We start from the raw sequence: 26,533 nt of genomic DNA, 5'->3' as shown, positions 1-26,533 counted from the left end.
GGAGGAAGGGTACAGGGAGTTGGGGAGTGAGTGTACAGGGAGGTGGGAGTGAGTGTTCAGGGCGATGGGGAGAGAGGGTACAGGGAGATGGGGAAGGAGGGTATAGGGATTTGTGGAGCGAGGGTACAGGGCGATGGGGAGAGAGGGTACAAGGAGATGGGGAGTGCGGGTACAGGGAGATTATGAAGGGGTGGTACAGGGAGATGGGAGGTTGGGTGCACCGAAATGGTGAGTGAGGATGATGAAAGGGGAGAGAGCAGGGTGATGAGGTGAGATGGGATACATCAAATCTGATTGAGGTGGCAGGTGGTCTCAGATGGTTGCGGTTCCCCTGCAGTCAAATCTGGAAATACCAGCAGAAATAGGCCGGTAGTAACAGATAGTGCCCCAAAAGCTAACTGTGAATTTTGTATTGCACAGAAAAAGATACCATTGAAGGGAATTGAGAGAACAATGCTGAGGAAGATAGCAAAGTTGTCATGTTGTAGCCTTGTCAAATAGAGTGTGGGTTTCGAGTTGTCTTTATAACATCTGGGACAACAATAAAAACTATGTGTATTTATATAACCCCTAGAAAGAAGTAATAAGACTCGAATTAGTTCATAGGAGCAATTATCAAGCAAAAGTTTGACCTGATTCTAATCTGTGCCACAGCCTATTTTCTGGTCCCAAAAGCTAACAGTTATTGATTGTGAATTATAGCAGAATTCTAAAAATAATTAGTATTAGATGGTTAAAGATTGTAAAAATAAAGAAACGCTTTTTCCAGATTTTTGCTGGGTCTCAATGTTAAGAATTGACTGCCAGATTGTAAATATGTATAAAGGCTGCATCCTTACTCAGGTTAGCTCCAATAATTTAATCCAAATATGTAAACAAACAAATACAATGGGTTAACTACATGGCTTTTATGTCATCATGTTTGCATTTCATTTTTGCACAGGCTTTGTCCTCTACAACTCCAGCAACTGTTGTACCTGAATATGTTTCTGAAGTAGCTGAGTGGTCCAGAGAAGGCTTCAGGCTGAGAAAAGATGTACAGATAGGCTTCGATCTCATCCTCAGTCATCTTACAGCCTTTTGTCCTAATGCCTGTGCTCTGACTTGTGAATAAGTACTTCAACACCTAGAACACAAGATTGGTTAATTACGGTTGACATACTTGCAGTTATTTCTGATACTGCACTCCTTATACCTTACTTGGTGATGCACTATGTAACCATATTTTGTAATAATAGTACAGTTTGGTTAAGTTCTGCCCACTACAGTTCTTTAGGGCATAGGTCATAACTTTATGTAATAGCGTAAAACAGGTGGCAGTGAGTTGGTGCCCATCCTGCATATCCTTGAATTTTATATTCATTGAAGTCAAACTGAGGCAGAGGAATAGAACAGGTTGCTGACTTAACATCATGCATTTTACACCAGCACATGGTTCAGATCTATCCCAAGGTCAGCTTGACCCACAAGCTGTTTTTTTACATCTTTCCTCATTGTGTACCTGCAGAACTCTCTTTCCAACAGTACTGTGGCCATAAATGCACTTGCTGAACTGCAGTGGTTCAACAAAGCAGGTCACCATCAGCTTCTCAAGAGTAACTAGGGATTGGCAATAAATACTGGCATGGCCTGTGACACTCCGATCCCATGAAAGAAAAAATTTTAAAAAACATTATGACGAACACAGATTAACAGAGGTGGTTTGACTCACCAGATAAAATAACAGTCAGAAACCGAATTCCATCCATAATTCTTACTTTATTTATTGCTTCTGAGAGACACAGTGAGTGCTGTAGAGCTAACAATTGCATTGCAGCAACAAACTCAGGCTCCTTTGACAGTAACTTCCAAACACGTAATCTCCACCACCCAAAGGCCGAAGGAAGCAGATACATAGGAACACCACCATCTACAAGTTCCCTCTTAGTCACTTGCCATCTTGGCATGGAAAGATATCGCTGTTCTGTCACTGACTCTGGCTCAAAAAAATCATGGAACTCCCTCCCTAACAGCATAACAGGTGCCCCAACACCACATGAACTGCAGCAAATCAAGAAGGCAGCTCACCACTGCCTTCTCAAGTGCAACTAGAGACAAGCAATAAATGCTGGCCCAGCCAGTGACACCCACAGCCCACGAATGAATAAAAACTGTGAAATATGGTTATGGTTAAAAACTAAAACAATTATTGTAGAATATGTCTAAAATCTTTCATGGCTCTTGAATCAAGTCATTCATGGCTGAATCTTTGCTCACCTTGAAATCACTTATTGTAAGAACAAATTCAGGAAGCCATGGCACTTGGAAAAAGAACAAGTAACTTGACTTTATCAGTTGGGAGGGATGTCGTATGATGTAATCTGAGAAAAGATATTCAATAAATTTCTTTTAAAATGCTTTAACAAAATATGTAGTATTATTTTTCACAAATTAATTCTCCACAAAATTTCATCGAAAATGGGTCTGTTCAAGTGGTGGAAGATTTGCAATACTGACCACTGTTCAAATTCATTAGATCAGTTACATTTAGTCCAAAAGACCAGATTCTATGTTTGTCAGTTTCTTGATATTTATGTTCTCTGATTACTGACTTCTTACTGCAATCCATTCTTCCTTCACAACTGAAATTTCACCAATTCTTGGCAAAAACCTCATAAATTTCCCTCTGTAATACCTTCCACTAATGCAATGACCAGAAGTAAACTCAAAACTCTAGATATAGGTGAAAGTGAGGACTGCAGACGCTGGACATCAGAGTCAAGATTAGAGTGGTGCTGGAAAAGCACAGCAGGTCAGACAGCATCCGAGGAGCAGGAAAATCGATTTTTGGGGCAAAAGCCAACTCTAGATATGCCTAACAAGTGTTTTATACAGTTCTAACATCATCTCCCTGCTCTTATATTCCATGCCTTGTCTACTAAAGCAACTAATCCCAAATGCCTTCTTCACCATCTCATCCTGCTACTTTAAGGTATCTATGGACATGCAATCTAAGATCCTCTGTTCCTCTGTAGGACAACTGATTACTGTCCTACTGACTTTGTATTCCCTTGCCTTGTTTGCCCTCTCAAATTCATTGTCTCACACTTTTCTAGATTGAATCCCATGAGCCACTCACCCACCCACTTAATATTGATATCTCCTGTAGACTGTTGCGTTCTTTACTATGAGGAGAAAGTGAGGTCTGCAGATGCTGGAGATCAAAGTTGAAACTTTATTGCTGGAACAGCACAGCAGGTCAGGCAGCATCCAGGGAACAGGAGATTCAACGTTTCGGGCACAGGCCCTTCTTTACTATCAATCACGCAACAAATCTTTGATTTATTTGCATGCACTACAATCATGCTCCATACATGTAAATCTAAATCACTGATGTATTCCATGAAAAGTATGAAGTCTAATACTAAGCACTGTGGACCACCCCTGGAAAAAAGCCTTTCAATCACACAAACACTCGGTGTGCAATTCTGGTCTCCTTCTTATCAGAAGGATGTTGTGAAACTTGAAAGGGTTCAGAAAAGATTTACAAGGATGTTGCCAGAGTTGGAACGTTTGAGCTACAGGGAGAGGCTGAACAGGTTGAGACTGTTTTTCCTGGAGCGTCAGAGGCTGAGGGGTGACCTTAAGGAGGTTTATAAAATCATGAGGGGCATGGATAGGATAAATAAACAAGGTCTTTTCCCTGGGGTGGGGGAGTCCAGAACTAGAGGGCACAGGTTTAGGGTGAGAGGGGAAAGATATAAAAGGGACCTAAGGGGCAACTTTTTCACAGAGAGGGTGGTGCGTGTATGGAATGAGCTGCCAGAGGAAGTGGTGGAGGCTGATACAATTACATCATTTAAAAGGCATCTGGATGGGTATATGAATAGGAAGGGTTTGGAGGAATATGGGCCAAGTGCTGGAAAATAGGACTAGATTAGGTTAGGATATCTGGTTGGCATAAATGAGTTGGACCGAAGGGTTTGTTTCCGTGCTGTAGATCTCTACGACTCTGTGACTATTATATGTTTCCTAACACTGAGCTAATTTTGAATTCAAGTTACCATTTTTCACTTGAAAACTGTGATACATCAAAACTGCTACCTTCATCATATTTCCTCTTCACCTCCTCAAAAAAAATCATTGATGTTGGTCAGACAGGCCCTCCCTTTTAACTAGTCCATGCTTACTGCCTTTGATGAATTGAGTGAATCCTCGTAATAGAGTCCAAATCACCAGCCAGAGTATTGGAATATGATGGCCAAACCTCTACTATTTCCTCCCTTGTTTCTCTTCATAGTCTGGGACTCATTTCATCAATAATGGCAGATTAACGTCAGCGCTGTTTCCCTCCTGCACCATTATTAGGTTGTTTTACTGTGTGCTGAATCAGGAGTCACTGCGTTAGGCTTCATTTAGCATGATATATTCTCTGGTAATAATGAATTTCCCAAACTTGCATTGCCAGCTTTTCATTTTTTTTTCATGATTTGAAATGCTGCTTTCACATGCAAATCCATGTCAGAACAAAACTAAGAAATCTGCTTACAACATCTTCACTGAGGTGCTTAATAAATAATGAACAGCAAAAGATCGATGGAGGGGGTTCCACTGCTTAATGCCACATTAGAACTGCCATCATTAGGAAATCAATCAATAACCTAACTTTGACTCAGAAAAATTAACAATGAATTCACCATTCAATTAGATTTAACTAAATGAATCAGGAGGAACCTATATTGTGCAACCATCCATTAATTTCAAAGATGCACTCATTAATAGATTGGAATTACATTTCCATCTGTGCTCTTTTAACACAATTTGAACCCATTTAAAATAAACAGGTGGATGAGAAAGCACTGAGAGTGCATGTAAGAGGAGATTAAGCTTCTGATGACTATGTAATTATTCCTTCTTGTTTTATATCTTGACAGTTTTTGTGTTGCAGCCTTGGTTGTGTCCATTTCTTAGTGGGGACTTTTCCACTAAATGAAACACTTAATTAGATGCTGATAAACTCTCATTCCTACAGCACATGAGCAACAAAACAAAACAGCTTCTCACCATGGGGATCTGTCATCTTGAGAGATTTCTACCATGCAAACAACAGAGGACAGATCGTGAATTCATTTATGACACTGATTTAATCTCAAAAGCAGACATATAAACCTGATGCTGTTTGACAGCAGCAAAAATAGGTTTTCTATAACATGCATACTGCAAGTATGTTGCCATGGTGCTATTATATTTGCCCTTGACAGTTAAAACCAGATTTGGAATAATTTCTTTTTATTTTGCAGCAGCAGTGAAATAGTTCAGGAAAATAAACCTCTCCTGATAAGGAACAAAGGTGATTCAATGTTATTTCTGTAACAGTAAAATGTGGCAAATTGCATTTTGCTTATGCATATCCCTCCAGCTTCATTGCTAAGTATTTCTGATAACAGTATCTCCTTTTCAGATGAGCTGCTGAGGATGGAAACTATTAATGCAGCACCTTGCTGTAGGTCACTGGTTACAAAGGATGGAAAATTTTCTAATTCTCACGTGGAGACTGAGATCAGGAGAAAGGAAGGAAAATTGAAGGGGGATGTGTAGGGGAGACAAACAATGGGATGATGATACATTGATAAACTGGCTAAATGTGTTGGCAATGGGACTGTTTTGTGGAGAAACACCTGAGCATCCCAAAATGATACATTGCCTTTTTATGAGTAGCCTCAAAACTTAAGCACTGCTCTTAAACCTGTCGAATATATACACACATTCATATATGTGTGTAAAATGTATGTATATACTTTTGTTCTTTTCTCAACAGTTTTCTCCCCAGAGGTCTCCTAAATTCCTCACTGAGGTATCATTCCATTAGAAATTTTGTGGACATAAGTACTCTTCCCAAATTCCCATTCCTCATGGTGACATATTTGATTTTAAGGGGCATTACAAGTGAGCTTCATCTTGTCTTCCTTTCAACCAAGTTTCACTGGATGACCATTTCTCATCCCTAACTGAGAGATGCTGAGGCCAAATGAAGTGCCCCAAACACCTTCCTCCTAGGAGACCAGCCAACACTGTACTGGCAGCAGATTAGACCTTGGACTCTGAGGTTCAACTACTCATTGGATGAATTCATTCACTCACCAGGGGTTCATGGATATCAATCCTTGATCACTAAGCAAAAAAACATCAAGTGGAATAAATTGCAACTTACCATAAAAAACTGTGGGATGTGGGCAGTTCAATATTACAATCTTACTTATCATCTCAGGATAATAGATAGCAGAACACCAAGCAATTAATCCACCCCAATCATGGCCAATCAAAACACACTTTTTGTACCCTGTGCAAAAAGTAAAAGACAACATTGTGATATGCAGATATTAGAAAATTAGCAGAAGGAAGGTTGATCAGTAAAATCTATCAGAAAACTGTGCAGTGCAAAATTGTTTCAGTTCTAAAATATCCCATAGTTTCTACAGTGGAAATCAAAATTGCTTGAGCAACTCAACAAATCTGGCAGCATTAGTAGAAAGAGAAACAGAGTTAATGTTTCAAGTCTGATACAATTCTTCTTTGGAACATCATTTAGTCATAGAGTCATAGAGATGTACAGCACAGAAACAGACCTTTCGGTACAACCCGTCCATGCCAACCAGATATCCCTACCCAATCTAGTCACACCTGCCAGCACCCAGCCCATATTCCTCCAAACCCTTCCTATTCGTATATCCATCCAAATACCTTTTAAATGTTGCATTTGTATGAGCCTCTGCCACTTCCTTTGGCAGCCCATTCCACACACGCACCACCCTCTGCATGAAAACATTGCCCCTTAGGTCTCTTTTATATCTTTCCCCTCTCACCCTAAACTTATGCCCTCTAGTTCTGGACTCCACCGCCCAGGGAAAAGACCTTGTCTATTTATCCTATCCATGCCCCTCATGATTTTATAAACCTCCTTAAGGTCACCCCTCAGCCTCTGACGCTCCAGGGAAAACAGCCCCAGCCTGTTCAGCCTCTCCCTAAAGCTCAAATCCTCCAACCCTTGCGACATCCTTGTAAATCTTTTCTGAAACCTTTCAGGTTCCACAACATCCTTCCGATATCTCTTTTGTGACAATACTATTTAAAAGGTGTATTTTGTCATGGCTTTTTGTTTGTGAAAACAGGTTGAGAGAGACGTGTTGAGTAGTCTGTTCCAAACCAATAAACTAAACAGCTTGTGAGGCCTTGGGGTCTTTTTAAAAAGTTGGAACAATAGAAGCAGCATGAATGGGTGGAGACAGGTTCCCATAGAACCAGGGTCTTAGTTCAGCTTACAGTAATTATTGGGGTTTTGAAGCTGCTAAGTATCTCTGCCTGCTGGAGCAAAACACTTGAGTTCTCTCTCTCTGCCAGAGTTTTCTCTTGATGTTCTTTCCTCCTGGGCTGGAGAAACATTGCGTGTGAGACAGACTATTTTACTGAATTTGCCTTTGCCAAGAGTGTGTTTATGGTATGTTACTATATTGGAATAGTTGCTGTTTAGTAGTTAAATAATCTAATATTCTGTTAAGTTTTCCAAAAGAATTAAAGTCAGACCAATTCTTCTTTCTTTTGCTTGTATTTTAATTGCACTGTAAGAATAAAGTGCATTTTGCTTAAAGCTGAGTAGTGTAACCAATTGAAATGCATTTGGAACACACCTTATACTTGCCTTTAAACAAGAAAACGTTAAGGTCTAGGCTATCTCCTTGACATATTTGAGAGAGGTTTTGTCTGGTCCATAACACTTTCTAAACCCATATCAACCAGGGCACTTGGCTGAAGGTTTTGCTCCTTTTGCAACTTGGTATTGTTGGCTATAGCAGGCTGTGCTGTAGGAGGGCCATCATACCTTGGTCCTTGAGGACAAATAAAATCACAACATAGTTTTCCATGAAAAGCTGTTTATTAAGATGTTCACTGGTCTTTTAGAACCCTGGAAACTTCAATCTTAGCCTCATGCAAATAATACAGACAGTATTTAGCATAAATGATTTGGATGTGAAAATAGAAGGTATGGTTCATAATTTTGCAAATACACCAAAATTAATGGTGTATTGAACAGTGAAGGTTATCTCAGATAACAACGGGTCCTTGGTCGAATGGGCCAATGCGTGATGGAGTGGCGGACCGAGTTTAGTTTAGATAAATGTGAAGTGTTGTATTTTCATAAGGCAAACCAGGGTAGGATTTATACAGTTAATGAGAGGGCTTTCGGTGTGTTGCTGAACAAAGAGACCTAGGGGTGCAGGTACATAGTTCTTTGGACGTGGAGTTGCAGGTAGACAAGGTGGGTGAAGAAAGCATTTAGCATGCTTGCCTTCATTGGTTAGTGCATTGAGTATAGGAGTTTTGCTGTCATGTTGAGGCTGTACAGGACATTGGTGAGGCTATTTTTAGACTACTGCATTCAATTCTGGTCTCACTCCTTTAGGAAAAAATGTTGATAAACTTGAAAGAGTTCAGAAAAGGTTACAAAGATGTTGCCAGGATTGGAGGGCTTGAGTTATAGGGAGAGGCTGAATAAACTGGGATTGTTTTTCCTGCACCATCGGAGACTGAGAGGTGACCTTATAAAGGTTTATAAAACCATGAGAGGCATGGATAGAGCGAATAGGTCTTTTTCCCACGGTAGCGGAGACAAAACTAGAGAGCACAGGTTTTTCCCACGGTAGCGGAGACAAAACTAGAGAGCACAGGTTTGAAGTGAGAGGGGCAAGATTTAAAAAGGACCTGAGGGACAACATTTTCATGTAGAGGGTGGTGTGTGCATGGAACAAGCTGCTAAAAGAAGTGGTGGGTACAATTACAACATTTAAAAGGCTTCTGGATGGGCACATGAATAGGAAGGGTTTACAGGGATGTGGGCCAAATGCTGGCAAATGGGACTAGATCAGTTTAGAGTATCTGGTCAGTGCAGACAAGTTGGACCAAAGGGTCTGTTTCCATGCTGTATAACTCTATGACTAAACACATAGCAACAGACAGTTGGGAACCTGTCAATAGAGAAACACAATATATATCACACAGGCTTCCAAGGTACAAATTTTGCAGTCAATATTGAATCATTGGTGTCAAGCATTCATTATAATTACACTCATCCAGAGATTTACTTTGGGACTTTATACTGGAAGATGCAGTGATTAGAGATGCACTTCAGTGCATTACTCTCTACATGGGATTTGAGGCTTGGCATTCCTACAGTGTGGAAGCAGACATTCAGCCCATCGAGTCCACACTGACCCTCCAAACAATATCCTACCCAGACCCACACCCTTACCCTATCCCTGTAACCCTGCATTTACCAAGGCTAACCCACCTAGTCTGCACATTCTTGGCAATTTAGCATGGCCAATCCATTAACCTGCGCATTTTTGGACTATGGGAGGAAACTGGAACACTCGGAGGAAAAACAGGTAGAATGTGCAGACTTCACACAGATAGTCCCCCCAGAGCGGAATCAAACCCGGGTCCCTGGCACTGTAAGGCAGCAGTGCTAACCGCTGAGCCCCTGTGCTAATCAGACTGAAGATCCCAGACTGAGATAGGGTTTTTCCTTCACGAGCAGAAAACAAAATCAGCACTGCTTCTGGGTCCCAAACCCATACTGTCGGGGAGAGGAACAGTTACCTGTTGGGAGTCTTAAGGAGATGCCCTCCTTAATTAGCATGGAGCCAGGTTCCTTGAATGATTGAGGTATCGGGCATACTCCCCCCCCAAACCAGCCAATCAGAGACTTTCCAGCTGGAGAGGGAGATACAGGTTGTGGTGACTAACTAACAGTGAGCATGTTTCAACATGGAGATGTCAACACCTGGCAATTTTGAAATAATTTTAATGATAAAATGGCTCTTGCAGATAGGCCACCACTGTGGGGAAGGTAGAGGAGGAAAACCTCCACAGGCCTGTAGCTGTCTCACATCCAGGCAGTACCCCTAGGTTTGCCTGAAACAATGGTCCAGAACCACCCAGCAAATACTCCAGGTGCCCAAACTGGTCACGACAGTGCAAGACACTGGTGTCCAACTGGAAAATTACAATCAGCTTCCTTCAGTTCTGTTTAACAAATCATCTATGTACTGTTTGGAGGGTATCCACCAGCCTCGAACTCCATTTCTGTGAAACTGGGTGCCAGTGGGAATGGCTTCAGGAGACCAGCACTGAGGCTTGCACTGACATTTCTGGGCCCCATTCATCCGTGCTTCGACAGAGTCATCCATAATTCCCGGTCAATGGTGTGGAGATGTGGGTTTGAATCCCACAATAGCATCTGTGGGAGTTCTTTTATACTTTATTAATGCTGAGTGCTGTTAGCACCTTTGAAATTTTAACTGTAAAATGTGGGTAATATTTTTAATTTGAAAATCAAAACCCAAAGATATTTTTTGAATTATTATCAAATGTGTTTAAGGACTTGGAGGTCAAAGAATACATGTCTTTACAAGCAGCAGCAGCCACCTCCAGAGGTATTAGGTTTACTTGTCAAATTGATTGCCAAGACATATAACTTTAATTAAAGTTAAGCCTTGATTTTGATATTTATGTTTTAATAGTCCTTTGAACAAGTGCAGACATGAGACAACAAGCAAATTGGATTAGAATTCTGGAAATTTAACATTATTAACACCAACTTAATGGTGAGGAGGAAATCATAATTTTGGTGCCAAGTCAAATATCGTCCATAAGACTGGAAAGCTGCAACTTTCAGCAGGAATTTAATACAGTGGTATGAGATTAAAGTTTAGCAATTGAAAGCAACAACTAAGTCAATTATTATCTCACCGAGGGAGCTGGAGGAAGCCTCAGTTTAATACTAGCTGGGCAATAAGCCCACACAGGATCTTTGGAAATATGCTCCATTGCACATATCCAAAATATCAAAGACTGTGAGTTAGCTCTGAAATTTCAGTTGAGAAATGAAAATATACTTTTTCATGCAAGTAAATAATTTTGCAGAAAATCTAAATATTTCCCAGGATCATACGATAGGTTGGGTTGAGGGAGGTTTGCCAATCCATCTAACCTCATTGCACCAAACTACCAACCTTGCCATCTTATCATTGTAGTGTCAGTTGTAATATAAACTATAATTGAATTATTAAGTTACACGCCCCACTTGTGACTCAGTGATAAAAAAGGAAGTGCACAATTTCCAAATCTTAGCACAGCTGGTACTTAAATTATCTCTGTTCTATATTAAAATATTTAAGAATAACTGTCACTTGTTACACATTAAGGGACTGAATTTTCCTGGCTCATGAAGAGGGGATGGGAAGTTGGGTGTGATGGTGGAGAGGGTGGCCTGGGAAACAGCAGGGAGACAGCTTGGAAAATAGTGAAGATTATTTTCCAAGCTACTGCTGCTGTTTTGGGGGGTTGGGAAGAGGATTGATCAAAGAGGGCTGAAATGAAGAGTAATGCTGTAGCCATCAACTGTCAGTGACCTCAGACACGTGTGGAGTCCATCAGCTCAATGGTGGGAGCCTTCTCTGTGCTGGGTTAGTGGGCTATGGATTCCCCACTGACGGGCTTCAAACATGGACAACAGTAGAAGGGTCTCCTCCTCCATTTCCATGGGCCTTTTGACATGAATCCTGTTCATGTGAGGACACCTCAGTGCTGGGATTCCTTCACTATCCGTGAACCAGTCTCTGCAGTGCCTGCCTCTCCTGGTGAAGCTATCGAGGGTGCAGAGCTGCCAAACCTCCGTGACACTGAGGACCCACCCACTATCTTTCATCAGATGAAGGGTGTGGAGACAGAGAATGAGGAGGCTGCCTCCTGATCAAGCACTGAGCAGGCTGTACTGCAGCAAGACTGGGTTCGGAATCTGCTTTTAGTCCTGAAGACAATGGGGTCCTGAAGCCCATGGGAAAATCCAGCTTAATGTTTTAAAGTGCCAAAAATATTCTTTTTTTTCAAAAGTGTAGGGGTGGGGGCACTCAGTTGGATAAAGACTGGAACAAATAGTGTGCATTCAGACCCTGTACCAGCTAAAGTAGTTCATGGAGGCCCACCTCCTTACCTTGCCCAATTCTCGACACTGGGATCTCTTTGGTATGGCACGATGGCTCAGTGGTTAGCACTGCTGCCTCACAGCACCAGGGACTCAGGTTCAATTCCAGCCTAGGGCGACTGTCTGTGTGGAGTTTGCATATTCTCCCCGTGTCTGCATGGGTTTCCTCTGGATGATCCGGTTTCCTCCCACAATCCAAAGATGTGCAGGTCAGGTGAATTGGCCATGCTGAATTGCCCATAGTGTTAGGTGCATTAGTCAGAGGGAAACGGGTCCTGGTGGGTTACTCTTCGGAGAGTCGGTGTGGACTTGTTGGGCCGAAGGGCCTGTATCCACACTGTAGGGAATCTAACCTAATCTAATCAGTGTCACAGAGGTTTAGCAGCTCTAAACCCTCTATAGCTTCACCAGGAGAGCCAGGCACTGCAGAGACAGGTTCACAGATAGTGAAGGAATCCCAAAACTGCTCTACTGCTGTCCATGTTTGAAGCCCATCAGTGGGGAATCTATAGCCCACTAGCCCAGCACAGGGAAGGCTCCCACCATTGAGCAGATGGATTCCATACGTGTCTGAGGTCGCTGACAGTTGATGGCTACAGTACTACTCTTTTCAAGCCCTACCATATAACCAATTGTCTGTATGTCTCTCCCTTTCTGTCTAATGGAGTAAGACGTCTGTGGTCTCTGTGGTTATGGCTAATTACCTTAGGGACGAGGTACTGGCATGGCTGACTTACAGAAGGCAGAGAATGAGGAGAAAGGGGTCCTTTTCAGGATGGCAGCTGGTGACTAGTGACGTTCTGCAATGACCAGTGTTAGGACCACAACTATTCATGTTATACATTAAGCTTCTGGATGAGGGAACTGAGGGCATTGTTTACCCTTTAGAACTGAAATGAGGAGGAATTTCTTCAGCTGCAGGGTGATGAATCTGTGGAGCTCATTGCTGAAGAAGGCTGTGGAGGCCAAGTCATCGAGTGTACTTAAGACAGAGATATGGGTTCTTCATTAGTAAGGGTTGGGTAGAAGGCAGGAGAATGGAATTGAGAAATGTATCAGCCATAATCGAACGGTGGAGCACTCAATAAGCCAAATTGTATTGCCACATCTTATGCTCTTATTATAAACATAATTGATAAATTAAGGTTTATCTATTAACAGCAGAAAAGGATGCGCTGGCTATTGCATCTGGAATTTAATTCTATCTTGGAATGAAAATGACTTGATACATTGTTGAATCCTCAGGCTTGTAGATCCTGCTCACTGCTCCCTGGATCCCAATACACTTGTGAAGTTAGTCATGACTACAGAACAAAGCCAAAGTGCTACAGCGGAACTTGGTCACCATTGGTTACAGCGCAAACAGAATATCTTAATTCTGCTGGGAGATTTGTGAGAGAAAAATAAATTGTGGAAATCAGAAATAGAGGAAGCAGCACTCTAAATCCTCTGGAGTGTAGCCACAGAACAATGCATATCAGTGAAAGCCAGGCACCCTTCCCAGAAACTTACCGAGGGACTCCACAATGTCCTTCACGTCTGTAATCAAACAATCCAGCTGGTAGTTTTCTCGACCAATAGGTGCATCTGACTCTCCATACCCTCGTAAATCAACTGCAACCACTCGAAATTCACTCTTAAATTCTTGAAGCTGATAACGCCAAGAGTACCTGTAAGAGAGAAGAAAATAATATAGAAGCATGGACATTCTTTACAATCAAATGGCCTTTTGCCCTTTTCTTATAAGATTAAAATGCCTTATTTTTCATCCTTAGGGTCCCCCTAGTGTATACATAGCAGATGCCCATGTTTTTAAACACAGCGTTTCAGGGGCTCTGTCGGTGTTGTCCAAAAGGGTGAATTAAAACCATCTGAATTCAATCCCAAATCCAACAACAATGCTCCTCCTCTTTCTGCACTCCTAAGGTGTAGAAACAGAATTAGGCCATTTGGCCCATCGAGTCCATTCTGCCATTCAATCATGTCTGATATGCTTCTCAACCCCATTCTCCTGCCTTCTCCCCATAACCCTTACTAATCAAGAACGTATCTATCTCTGCCTTAAGTACACTCAATGACTTCGCCTTCACAGGCTTCTGCGGCAATGAGTTCCACAGATTAACCACCGTCTGGCTGAAGAAATTCCTCCTCATCTCAGTTTTAAACCATCCTCCCTTCTGTTTGGAGCTGTCCCCTTTGGTCCTAGACTCTCCTAATAGTGGTAACATCTTCTTGACATCCACTCTATCCATCCTCTCAGTATTCTGTAGGTTTCAATGAGATCCACCCCCTCATCCTTCAAAACTCATGTTGTTATGGCCTTCAGCTTTGTGTAATAGAACTTGGGGTTTCAAACTTATATTTTTTTGAGGTCGAACAGAACTTGAAAAGGTAAACTGATAAAGACGACAAAGACGAAGGGGTGAATCTTACATTTTTTTGTCTAAGTGCCAGTTGACGTTAAGTGTTTGGAAGGTTTTCCAGTGTGAGGCCTAGCGTGATTTCTCACCATATCTTACAAAATTCACTTAATTTATTATGTAGCCAGCCCTCGGGGTATCCCTCATGTCTGATCTATCACCACTCACCAGATATCCACTGGAAGATCAGCATCCCTAGCAACGCGTCATCTTGAAAAGGCAGGTTTGCACTCAGGTGAGCACCAGCTTTTTGAAACTGGCTGCTCGATCACAGTCAAAGTGTGAACATCTTGGAAAGTCAAAGATAAAACCATCAAGAATATGAACAGGAGTAGGCCATTTAGCTCCTTGGTCCTGCTCTTCCGTCCAACAAGTATATTAGAAAAATGGCACCTTGCTTCACTGACAGGACTGGCAGGTCCTTTTGGAGAGGCTGATACAGTGGAGGGACTTCCCCCATGACCAATAGAGGGGGCCACACCACGGGACCCTGGCAGTCTAGTTTGAGGTCACCATCTGGGTCAGTGCAATCTCCAGGCTGGTGAGGATTGGCCTGTAGTATCACCAGAAAGTCAAAGACCTAGGCCCTGTGCCAGGATAAGTGTCACACTCTTCTCTCTGCTGGCTCACCATCTGCTACTGCACCCACCTCCCAACAAGGCTCATGCCCTGCCATTCTCACAACTGCCTGCAATATCTTCACTCACTCCCTCTTGCTCCCCGCCAACCCCAAACTGACCCTATATGCCCTCTGCCCTGCCTATTCACTCCCTCACCACCTTTGTCCTTGCTGCTCCAGCACTAGGGACAATGCCAGCCAATTTCATCTCACTCTTCAGTCCTCTTTAACTCTCACAGTAACTCACTGTTGGTGTAATTCATCACAAACCACTTCTAACCACTGCCCACGATGCCTTCTTTCTATTGTAGTGTCTTGCGGGTATCACGGGGATCCTCCATCTCAGCACAGAAATGGTCTGCTCTGCCAGGCCTGGTGATAGGCGGACAAGGACTCTGATGCACACTGCAGGTGCCTTTTCCTCACAGGCAGACAGGGAGGTGCCTGGAGGCATCCACCTAGAGGAGGAACCATTAGCAGGATCCTCATAAGTCTCAGGACAACCCAGAAGTGCCTGGGCCTTCAAACTCCACCTGCCTTCCCATCTTGGACTCTTGGCCAAGAAGAGTGCACTTACCTCAGCTGGTCAGGGCCAGCCAGACACAAATGTTCCGGGGTCACCTGATCAAACCTCCAGAGTCAAAGGGCTGTACTGCTGAGCAGGCTCCCACCACCCACCACTGCAGAGCCAGGGACAACACAGACTACAGTGGGAGGGAAGGAAAGAAAAGACTCTGCTGAGGTCACTTTAGTGGCACAAGTGACAGTACGCCATACAGCAAGTATCACATTTGGATACAGTTTACGGGCTTTGCAATAAATCTGTTTATTCAAGTCTCTGCATAGTTCCAAATGTAACTGAAGTGGCTTGATGCCTAGCTTCATGTCTATATAGGATGTGCCATGGATCAATGTCCATGTGGAGAGCCTGCTACAGGTTGCAGAAGCTAGAGGAACAAGACATACATGGGATTCTGCTGGTACCATTGATGCTGAACCCAAAACATCCTTATTCTTTCCCCTACCTCTGTGTATAAAAGTATTGGTGTGAATGAGGTGGTCAGCAGTGTGTGAGCGGTGAGGTTTACAGCACACAGGGAGCTAATTCATTAGGAACACCGGGGATTCAGGCCCTGTATAGAGCATGGGTCTGTGTGTAACATTGTTTTCTGTTAAAAGGACTCATATCAGTGGGTCTTGCAGCACCACCCTCCCTCTCACAGCCTGAGACATAGAGTCATGTACCCCACCCACTTGAGGTGTGGTTGCAGCCATTTTCCTTCCCATTGTCCGGCTCATGGCAGTGTCTTGGTTTGGCATGCAAGCGGGTCCTGACCAGGCCATGTTCCTGAGGCACTGGGACAGATCAGAGAGGCAGCAGCTTTAGCAATAACCATGGTACCTTTGGCAGCAGCTTCAAGAACAGGCAACTAAGGTCTCCCAGACAGCGAGGTAAGTGGAGGACTCATCAAAGACTATTGAACTTTTAACTTATTCCTTTACTTTCCTTGTTTAAATTAAGAAAGACTTTAATGTTAACTATTACCTTATTTCTTTATTTTACTACTCATTCTATGAAGTAATGCTTAACTTTTTAACTCTGTTTCTCTTACTATTTTGTACCTAAATTTTTTATACCTAGGTGCCTTAGTAATAAGATGGCACCATGTGTGGCCACATTACCCACTTTTCACTGTACTCCTGTGCTTCTGAACTTAAGTACACATGACAATAAAATCTAAATCTAAATAAATCTAAAAATCACACAACACCAGATTATAGTCCAACCTGGTGTTGTGTGATTTTTAACTTTGTACACCCCAGTCCAACACCGGCATCTCCAATTCATAAATAAATCTAAACCTTTGCATATCCCCAGCTCTCCACTCCACCCGTCTACAGTAACCTGCACCTGCCCACCTCTGCCACCCACTTAGCTCATGGCATACGAGGGGACCATGCCAGGTGTGATCATATATTGTCTCGCTAACCACTTAAAGCCAGAATGGTTCTGACTGTGGACAATTCCATTGCTCACCTCCACACCCACTTACTGCCACCATCACCAATCACATCACCCTGTTCCCATCCATGCTTTACCATACCCCCCATTATACAGTTGTCTCGTTTCACAATTGTCATGCACCCCCACTCAACCTGCAGCCCTGAATCCCCATAAATTCGATTGTAATTGGCCTTCTAGCAGTAGCACCTCGCCCCCTTTTGTCCCCCATCCACCTTTACTTTCAGTTTCTGTGGACGGAATTTACAGATTTACTCCCTTGAGTGACCAAATCTGGACAACCCAGGATGAGAATTGCCTAGACCCCTCACATCTGTACAAACAGTCCCTGTACATATCCCTGACTGTGATAGTCTAAACCCCACAGACAGAGGAAATCAAACACAGAATATGAAAAGGATCAGAAATCTAACTTTAGGCACAGCAGATAAGGAGAAGTGGGTCAAAGCAGAATTGAGGGTGCTATACTTAAATGAATGCAGTGTACACTACAAGGTAAATGTGCTTGTAGCGCAGATTGAAATAGGCAAGTATGATGTTCTGGGTATCACAGAGACATGGCTGCAAGGGTGTCAGGACTGGGAATTAAATATCCAAGGAAACGCGTCCTATCAAAAGGACAGGTAGACAGGCAGAAGGGGTGGGGCTGCCCTGTTTTAAGAAATGAAATTAAATCAACAGCAAGAAGCAATATAAGGTTAGAAGTATAGAATTGTGTGGGTAAAGTTGAAGAACCACAGAAGTAAAAAGACCCTGATGGGAGTTGTGGACAGGACTCCGAGCAGTGGTCAGGGTGTGGCAGAAAATAAGTCAGGAGATAGAAAAGTCATGCAAGAAAGATCCTATTACAATAATCATGGGAGACTTCAATATAAAGGTGGACTGGAAAAATCAGGGTAACATTGGATCCTAAGAAAGGGAATTCATGAAATGTCTATCAGATGTTTTTGGAGCAGCTTGTGGTAGAGCCCACTAGGGATTTGGTGATAATGAGGCAAACTTGATTAGAGATCTTAAGGTGAAGGAACTGATTGGGGGCAGTGGCAACAATATAAATTCACCCTGAGTTTGAACAGGAGAAGCTGGAATCAGATGTAACAGTATTATAACTGAGTAAATGTAACTGCAAAGACACGAGGGAGGAGCTGGCCAGAGTTGATTGGAAGTGGAGCCCAGCAGGGAAGTTGGTGGAGCAGCATTGGCAGGAGTTTCTGGGGTAATTCGGGGGTTACAGCAGAACTTCATCCCAAAGTAGAAGAAACATACTAAGGGATGGACAAAGTAACCATGTTGACTAGGGAAGCCAGGGACAGCATAAAAGCAACAGAAAAAATGACAATATGGTGAAGATTAATGGGAAGCCAGAGGATCAGAAAGCCTTTAAAAATCAACAGAAGACAGCTAACAAAGTAATAGGGGGAGAAGATGGAATATGAAGGTAACCTAGCTAGTAATATAAAGGAAGATTGCAGGATATTTTGTTGGACATAAAAAGGCTAAGAGAGAGGCGAAAGTAGACATTGTACAGGAGAAGTAACAGTTAGGAACAAAGAAATAGCGAAGGAACTGGATAGGTACTTTGCACGAGATTTCATGGTAGAAGACAGCAGCAGCATACCAGCAGCAGAATCAAACTGGGTCCCCAGAACATTAGCTGGGTTTCTGCATTCACAATGTAGTTAGAATACCATTATATCATTCCTCCCCTTATAGTATTTACTCTGCTTTGTTTGACTCCTGTAGCCTAAACTTTCTTCTGTTTTAAAGCATGTGATATTATGGTCTCATTCTTTCAGTAAATAAGTGGGATTATGAATTTCTTTTCCCTGCTGAGATGGTAACGTATGGCATCAGCAAACGGAGAAGGCTGCTGCATTCCCTTCGGTGATACCAAGATCAAGACATAATTGTGGCTTGTAGCAACTGTTGTTATTTTTACATTTAAAAGTTTTATAAATACTCCATATATGTGTATATATGAAACCTATCCAACAATAAATTCCTTTTGGCTTCAAATGTCAAACTGCAGCAGTTTATATAATGAGTGATAATGCACAAAAAAATCTGAAATTTCCAGTGTAGGAAATACAATCATTATTATCAACATTCTGCAAAATTACATAAATCTTCACCTGCAAAAAAATATACTTTTTGTACTTTTATTTTCACTTATATTACAGCCAAAGTGGTATTTTGCACTTAGCTACATCGTAACTCATGGTAAGCTCACATTTAACTTCACTCTTATTCTACCTGATTTTCTACATGCCTACATTATTTTTAGGTGCTGGCTTTGAAGCCCACCATAGCAGATGGTGAAATTTAAATTCATATAAAGCTAGCCTAATAGTGACCATGCTACTATTGTCAATTATTGTAAAAACCCAACTGGCTCACGGATGCCCTTTAGGGAAGAAATCTGCTGTCTTTATTGGATCTAGCCTACATGTGACTCAAGTTGCACAATAATGTCTATTGAGCAATTAGGGATGGGCAATAAATGGTGGACTAGCCAGCAATGCACATGTCCCAGAAATGAATACAAATAAAATAAGCATTTCCAAATGCAATGTAATAAAAATTCAGAGCAATGTAATAAGAATTCAGAACATCCACTCACCTCAAAGCAATGGCCTTTATTCAAATATACTTTTCAGTTTTATTTTGAATTGTTAACTTTCAGGAGTTGCATCAGCTTTTTTCATTAAAACAGTTTTGGGTACAGATTGCCATTATATGAAAATTCCATATTTACAGCAAAAATAAATGCCTTGCATATCTTCCAAGAACAGTAGGATACTTTTAGTGTGCTTACATGGGAATGATCCATGGTGGAGAATGTAGTGTAAGGGCATTCTATACTTCTAGTCAAATGTCCCACATATATAGTGCTGCTGTGTGCTCCACTTGAGACTGGCAGAACAGTTAAGTTAATCTAATATTTCTACCCCAACCAGTAAGAGACTGCCTGAAAGAGTCCTGCAAATGAAGAACTTTCAAAGTTAACAGCAATGGTGGCTATTCATCTCGGGATGTGTGCTGGCACCTTGTTAATTCTAGTGTGCTCGTCTCTTGCCACAATTTTGTGAATTTTTTGGTTTAAATAGTTTCTAAGCAATGGTGTATGCTTCAAATACCTACCAAAAAGCACTTTGTGCTTGAACAATGCTTTGTGTAATGAAACTTCTAATCTCTCTCCTTGGAAGTCAATGAAAACTTGTCACTGACTTCCTTACCAGATGGACTATTCTTTTCAAGTAACCTTATCCACCATATTAAAGCCATCAGAATTTTAATAAAAACTCTATTAAATCTCTTCAGCCTTTTTGCGCCAGCAGAAATGGTTTGAATATTTCCTCATTGCTACTGTTTATGATTTCTGGCATTATCATGGTGAATCCATGCATACAAGGCTTTAATGGCCTTTCTGCAATAGATGTAATATAATTTGTGTTGATTTTATTTAAATATGTGGGAAACTAACTTTCAAATACATGAAAAAAAAGGGCAGCACGGTGGCACAGTGGTTAGCACTGTTGCCTCACAGCGCCAGAGACCCGGGTTCAATTCCCGCCTCAGGCGACTGACTGTGTGGAGTTTGCACGTTCTCCCCGTGTCTGCGTGGGTTTCTTCCCACAGTCCAAAGATATATAGGTCAGGTGAATTGGCCATGCTAAATTGCCCATAGTGTTAGGTATAGGGGTAAATGTAGGGGTATGGGTGGGTTGCGCTTCGGCGGGTCGGTGTGGACTTGTTGGGCCGAAGGGCCTGTTTCCACACTGTAATGTAATGTAATCTAATCTAATCATGAAGCTCATGTTTTTAAGTGATTAAATATTCACCATTTAAGAAGGTGCAAGAATAGTGGAATGGGTAAGGAAGTGTTTTGGGTGAAATTCAGTGCAAGTATTGAGAATATGATTATACTCTGAATGGATGAATGTTAGATAATACAGAAACACAAGGAAATTTGTGAGCTGCCGTTCACAAGACATTAAAACTTGAGGTAACTCAAGCAGATAAGGCAGTGTTGGTCTCTCCCATGTAGGAATAAGATTGAGGTAACAGAGAAAGTACAAGTCAGTGTAACTGAGATAGTGGTAAAATAAATTGCAAAAAATTAAGAAAGCATTGCAAATGTTAGAAGATAAAATTGAGGAGTGATTAACATTATCGAGTTGTTTAAAATTATAATGCAAGTGGAGGATAAACATCTTGGACTGATTAGGATAAGTGGCTTGCTTCAATATTTTAATTTAATTTTAACTCTAAGTTATTGCCAAGTTTGAAAGTTAATTGAGATTTGAATGTTTGGTTATGTTGCAGGAAATATAGACATTTTCATTAAATAACTCTATTTTTAAATTACCACGGATTCTTACACAAGACATTATGAAATACTTGGATTCCATTTTAGAGGATGTTATGAATGTTATAAATTCTAATATGAAATTGTAATGCCTGAAAGTATAGGAATGGTACACCTGAATTTTGCAATATTTTATTAAACATTCTGTGGGCAAAATGAAACTGATCCAGTAAATCAAAATTAGATCAAGGACAGGAAGGTTCAGAACACAAATTATACAAACGTTTTAGCGATGGATTTATTCTGAAATATTGATAACTCAGATACAATGACTTTAAAAGTACTGTAGCTACAGCATACTATAATGTTGGTTTTAAGACACTGGGACTGAACAATACATACCTGGAAAACTTGTACTTAACTTGAGTCAGCTTAATCTCCTTTTACTGTGAAAAAGACCATCTGCATGTTACAGTTGTTTCATATGTAGGACATTTGATTATAAATATAGAATGCCCTAGCACTATAGTCTTCATTGTAGGACATTCCCATTGTAAATATATTAAGAATGTCCTTGTGTTTTAGTCAGATTTGCAGGGCACTTTCACTGCAAATGTAGGCATTTTAAGTATGACAGAGTTTTTTTTAAACCCAAGGCTATTTTAGTATATTAGGAAACATAGTTTAAGGACTCTTGTGAGACTGACTATCTTCAGACTGCTATTAAGACATGGTAGAAATTGTACCTCCAGACAAATGAGCAACAGATTTTCCAAAGACTAATGTCTGCTCCAGAAACCCTCGCTCAGTAATTGATGGCCAACTGTGCACACTAGAGACAGTGGTCCAAGCAATTACATTATTTGGAACGTGTCTCTACAGGCAGGTCGAGAGATGCACAAAGCTTTGTTATTGGCTTTTTGCCTGAACAGTTGGCCTGATACAGAACACTGGGGTGTATTTGTATGAGCTCTTGTGTGCTTGCAAAAAAATGGGAATAAGATTTAAGCACAAGCAGTTTTGAATGCTGCTCCAAAAAGTCCAACTGAAAATCTGCAGCTTGACCATTTTTTTTAATGTTGGGGAAGACAGATTCTAATAATGAGAAAGTCAATGTCTTCTTGTCCATTAGTGAGTGCAATTGCAATTCACTAAAAAACAATTTAGTTACAGAATTAGAATAGGGCCCCTTGAGTTTGCACTTTATTTAACTCAGGAAGAGAAGGTAAGAGTTTCTCCATACAGTGTGCCAAACAGGATTTCAATTTTCCAGGCTAGGCAGATTTAGCTATTTTAGAATGCTGAACTAGTAACTGTGATAAGAAATGTCAAGTTTCCTTCATTTTTTTCTCAATCACCAGTAAAACACTCATGTGGGTAATGTAACATTTTCAAACAAAGCCTGTTAAAGGAAATGCTGTCATTAAAAAGTGAAAGGAGCTTAGGGAAAGAAAGTGGGATCTCAATCAAAATGAAGTTGGAGAGGCAATTAAAGCACCGCATCCCCCCGGTGCCCACCTCTCCCTAAAGGCATTGAAAGCATTAGTGGACACCACATGATCCCTCTCCAATGATACGTGGGCTTGAAGATCACCATGGAAAAGGGACAGGCAGTTGGCAGAGATGTCCCACTCCATGGTCTACTGCCTGGACCTGTTTATTGCCAGCCTAGCCTGGCCAGGCCCTGGAGCAGACCCATGAGAAGGTTTTCCAATTTACCCTCTCACCTCTGCGCATGGTGGCCAAAGGACAGGAACATGGGGCTAAAGTGCAACAAAAATCACAACAGAAGCTTTTTCAAATAATTAAAAAAGGAAGTGGTAACACCACAACCAATATACACATGGTCCACAGACTCCGCAGCACCGCAAAATAAACTGTTGTGCATGGAGTCCGTGAACCACTGCAATTTACAGTTATAAGGGATTGCTGCTTGCAAAACCCTCCACCCCAGGTTCCTGATGGAAGGATGGAGGACTCCTGTGTAGACAGACATCCACATCCCCACTGCCCAGCGGCAAGTAAGCATGCTAAGGCATGTCCAGGCAGCAGACATAAGAATCAAGGTGGACGGTATGCAGCAGCAGCCTGTAAAGGAACTGTTATTTCACCTCCCGAAATAACGCACAGCACATATTCAGGAGGCAGCTCAGGTTGTGGCAGGTTCAGGACTTTGGGGCCAATGTGAAATTCCAACCAAACAGGGGAACGTGCAGACGGAATTTCACCGCACGCCTGAGCATCCTCCAACTGGTACACAACATCGAGTCCAAGCGCTGCCGTTTTCAGGTGTAGGATGGCGTCAGCCATGAACTGGGTGTCCACTGCCACCCTGCTTGCCAATTCCTGCACCAATGTCCAGCCCAGGCCTCTACCACCCAGCACGTCCCCATCTTTGGTCACTCTCGCAGCCACAGTCCTCCCTTCCGCCAACCACTCGAACCTGCAATGGTGGAGGTATGGATTCCTGAGCAATGGCTCTCTGATAATAGCTGCTATGCCTTAATGAATTAGATGATCTTAACCACCTGTAGTGATTATAACGAGCTCAGCCAAGTGGAAATTATTGAATCTGAGTTCTCTGGTCGGCGCTATTAACCTGGTCAATTGGGGAGCCTTGGCTGACAATAAAAAAAACAGTGTCAAGCATTCTGATACTCTTGAGAGCTGGCTCTGAGGGAACTGGATAAGTATCAAGGACTCTCCATGTGTAAATAAAGGGTGACCTCATAACGGGATACTGGCCTCTGTGGAGTTATTTCACCATGGAGTCATACAGTATGGCAACAAGCCCTTTGGTCAAACCATTCAATACTGATCATAATCCCAAACTAAACTAGTCCCACCTGCCTGCTCCTGGCCCATATCACTCCAAACCTTTCCTATCCATGTACTTACCCAAATGTCTTTTAAACATTGTAACTGTACCCACATCCACCATATTCTCAGGAAGTCATTCACCAATACCTTTTGTTAGTTCAATTAGATTTCACCATTTAGCCAAGGTGAAAATTTTTGTCCAATCTTAATCAATAGACAGAGAATCTATCCAAGGAGAAAAGCTTCACAATTGGACAATTTACAGTCCATTAACCAGATCTTGCTGGGAACCATCACAGTCCATTTTTCTGAATGAACCACCAGACTTGCTTTTTCATTATAGTAGATACACTATATATCAAGGGATAATTCAATTTTGTCTGGTTTCAAGTTCCAAAGAAGGGTCCCCAGACTCAAACCATTAACTTTGTTTCTCTTTCCACATACACTACCAGACCAACTGAGTTCCTCTAGCACTTTCTGTTTTTTTTCAATTTTGTCTATTCAATTTTGTCCCGGTAGAGATTTTGCGTCATAGCTTACTTTTCACATTGAAAGCTCATGGTGAGGGAAGAAATGATGTCATCAGCAAAGGTCGTGTCCATTTTCAATGTCATTGATGATTATAGGTAATGAAGTGGACCCAAGTTTATTTAGCTAACAGCATGATGCATAGGTAATGTGGTTAAATGACACACTCCCATTTGTGATGAACCAACCTGAGAAAGTTGTATACACAGTTCAAAAGCTCATAAAGTATATAATAAAAGGCTAACTTCATGGTACAAACATAATATCATCCACTAACAAAAGGTATTGAATTATGAAAAAGGAAAATGGTACTATAGGGTGGAGTCAGCACAGCTTTGCGAAAGTGAGGTCATGTCTGACAAATCTGTTAGAATGCTTTGAGGACGTAACAAGCAGGTTAAACAAAACAGAGTCAGTGGATATGATCTATTTGGATTTCCAAAAGGCCTTTGACAAGGTACTGTACACGAGGCTGTTAAATAAGATAACAGCTCAAGATATTAGGCACAAGGTACTGGCATGGACAGAGGATTTGGTTGACAGGCAGAAAGCATAGAGTGAGGATAAAGGGGTCATTTTCAAGGTGGCAGCCAGGGACTCGTGATGTTCTGCAGGGGTCAGTGTTGAGGCCACAACTATTCACTGGATACAGATCTGGACAAAGGAACTGAGGACATAGTTGCTAAATTTGCAGATAAAAGATAGGAGGAGGGACAGGTAGTGTTAAGGCAGTGGAGAAGCTGCAGAAGGACTTGGGCAGGCTAGGAGGATGGGCAAAGAAATGGCAGATGGAACAAAATGTGTACGGTTATGCAGTTTGGTAGGAAGAATAGAGATTTACATTATTTTCTAAATGGGGAAAGGCTTCAGAGACCTGAAGGAAATTCACACATCAAAGGGACTTGGAGTCATGGTTCAGGATTCTCTTAAGCATGTTAGCCTTCATTTCAGGAGCGATAGAATACAAGAGCAGAGATCTACTGCTGAGTCTGTATAACGCTGTGATCAGACCACATTTGGAATATCATGAGAGGTTTTGAGTTCCATATCTAAGAAAAAAATGTGCTAGCATTGAAGGGGGTCCAGAGGAGGATTACAGGAATGATCTCATAGATGAAGGGCTTGTCAATGAGGAGAATTTGAGGACTCTGGGCCTTTACTCAATGGAGTTTAACAGGATGAGTGGGAAATCTGGTTGAAACTTACAGAATACTGTGAGGCCTGGATTGAGTGGACATGGAGAAGGTGTTTCCACTAGTAGGAGAGACCACAACCCAACAGCACAGCCTCAGAGTAAGTGGATGACCTTTTACAACTGAGATGAGAATGAATTTCTTCAGCCAAGGGGTGGAATATCTGTGGAACTCATTGCTGTAGAGGCTGTGGAGGCCAAGTCATTGAGTGTATTATGAGTGAGATGGATACCACAGAAAATGGGGGGAGATACTAAACGAGTATTTTGCATCAGTATTTACTGTGGAAAAGGATATGCAAGATATAGATTGTCGGGAAATAGATGGTGACACCTTGCAAAATGTCCATTCTACAGAGGAGGAAGTGCTGGATGTCTTGAAATGCATAAAGGTGGATAAATATATCCTCAGGACCTGATCAGGTGTACTCTAGAACTCTGTGGGAAGCGAGGGAAGTGATTGCTGGGCCTCTTACTGAGATATTTGTTCATCGATAGTCACAGGTGAGGTGCCGGAAGACTGGAGGTTGGCTAACGTGGTGCCACTGTTTAAGAAGGGCGGTAAGGACAAGCCAGGGAACTATAGACCGGTGAGCCTGA

General features: G+C 41.9%; 1 protein-coding gene across 1 annotated transcript in view; it reads right to left on the bottom strand.

Moving 5' to 3' along the window:
* The window catches only part of ephx4 (epoxide hydrolase 4), a 62,770-nt gene that overhangs the window by 27,263 nt on the left and 8,974 nt on the right, over positions 1-26,533 (bottom strand). The window contains exons 3-6 of the mRNA XM_043700123.1: positions 13,532-13,689; positions 6,191-6,319; positions 2,257-2,360; positions 978-1,126 (exon numbers count right to left, since the gene is read on the bottom strand). Of these exons, the coding sequence (XP_043556058.1) occupies positions 978-1,126; positions 2,257-2,360; positions 6,191-6,319; positions 13,532-13,689 (540 nt within the window). The remainder of the gene's footprint in view (positions 1-977; positions 1,127-2,256; positions 2,361-6,190; positions 6,320-13,531; positions 13,690-26,533) is intronic.

Source organism: Chiloscyllium plagiosum, chromosome 11, assembly GCF_004010195.1.
Source record: "Chiloscyllium plagiosum isolate BGI_BamShark_2017 chromosome 11, ASM401019v2, whole genome shotgun sequence".
Classification (NCBI taxonomy): Eukaryota; Metazoa; Chordata; class Chondrichthyes; order Orectolobiformes; family Hemiscylliidae; genus Chiloscyllium; species Chiloscyllium plagiosum.
Note: the sequence above shows the minus strand (reverse complement) of the source record. Positions and strands in the feature narration are given on the sequence as shown.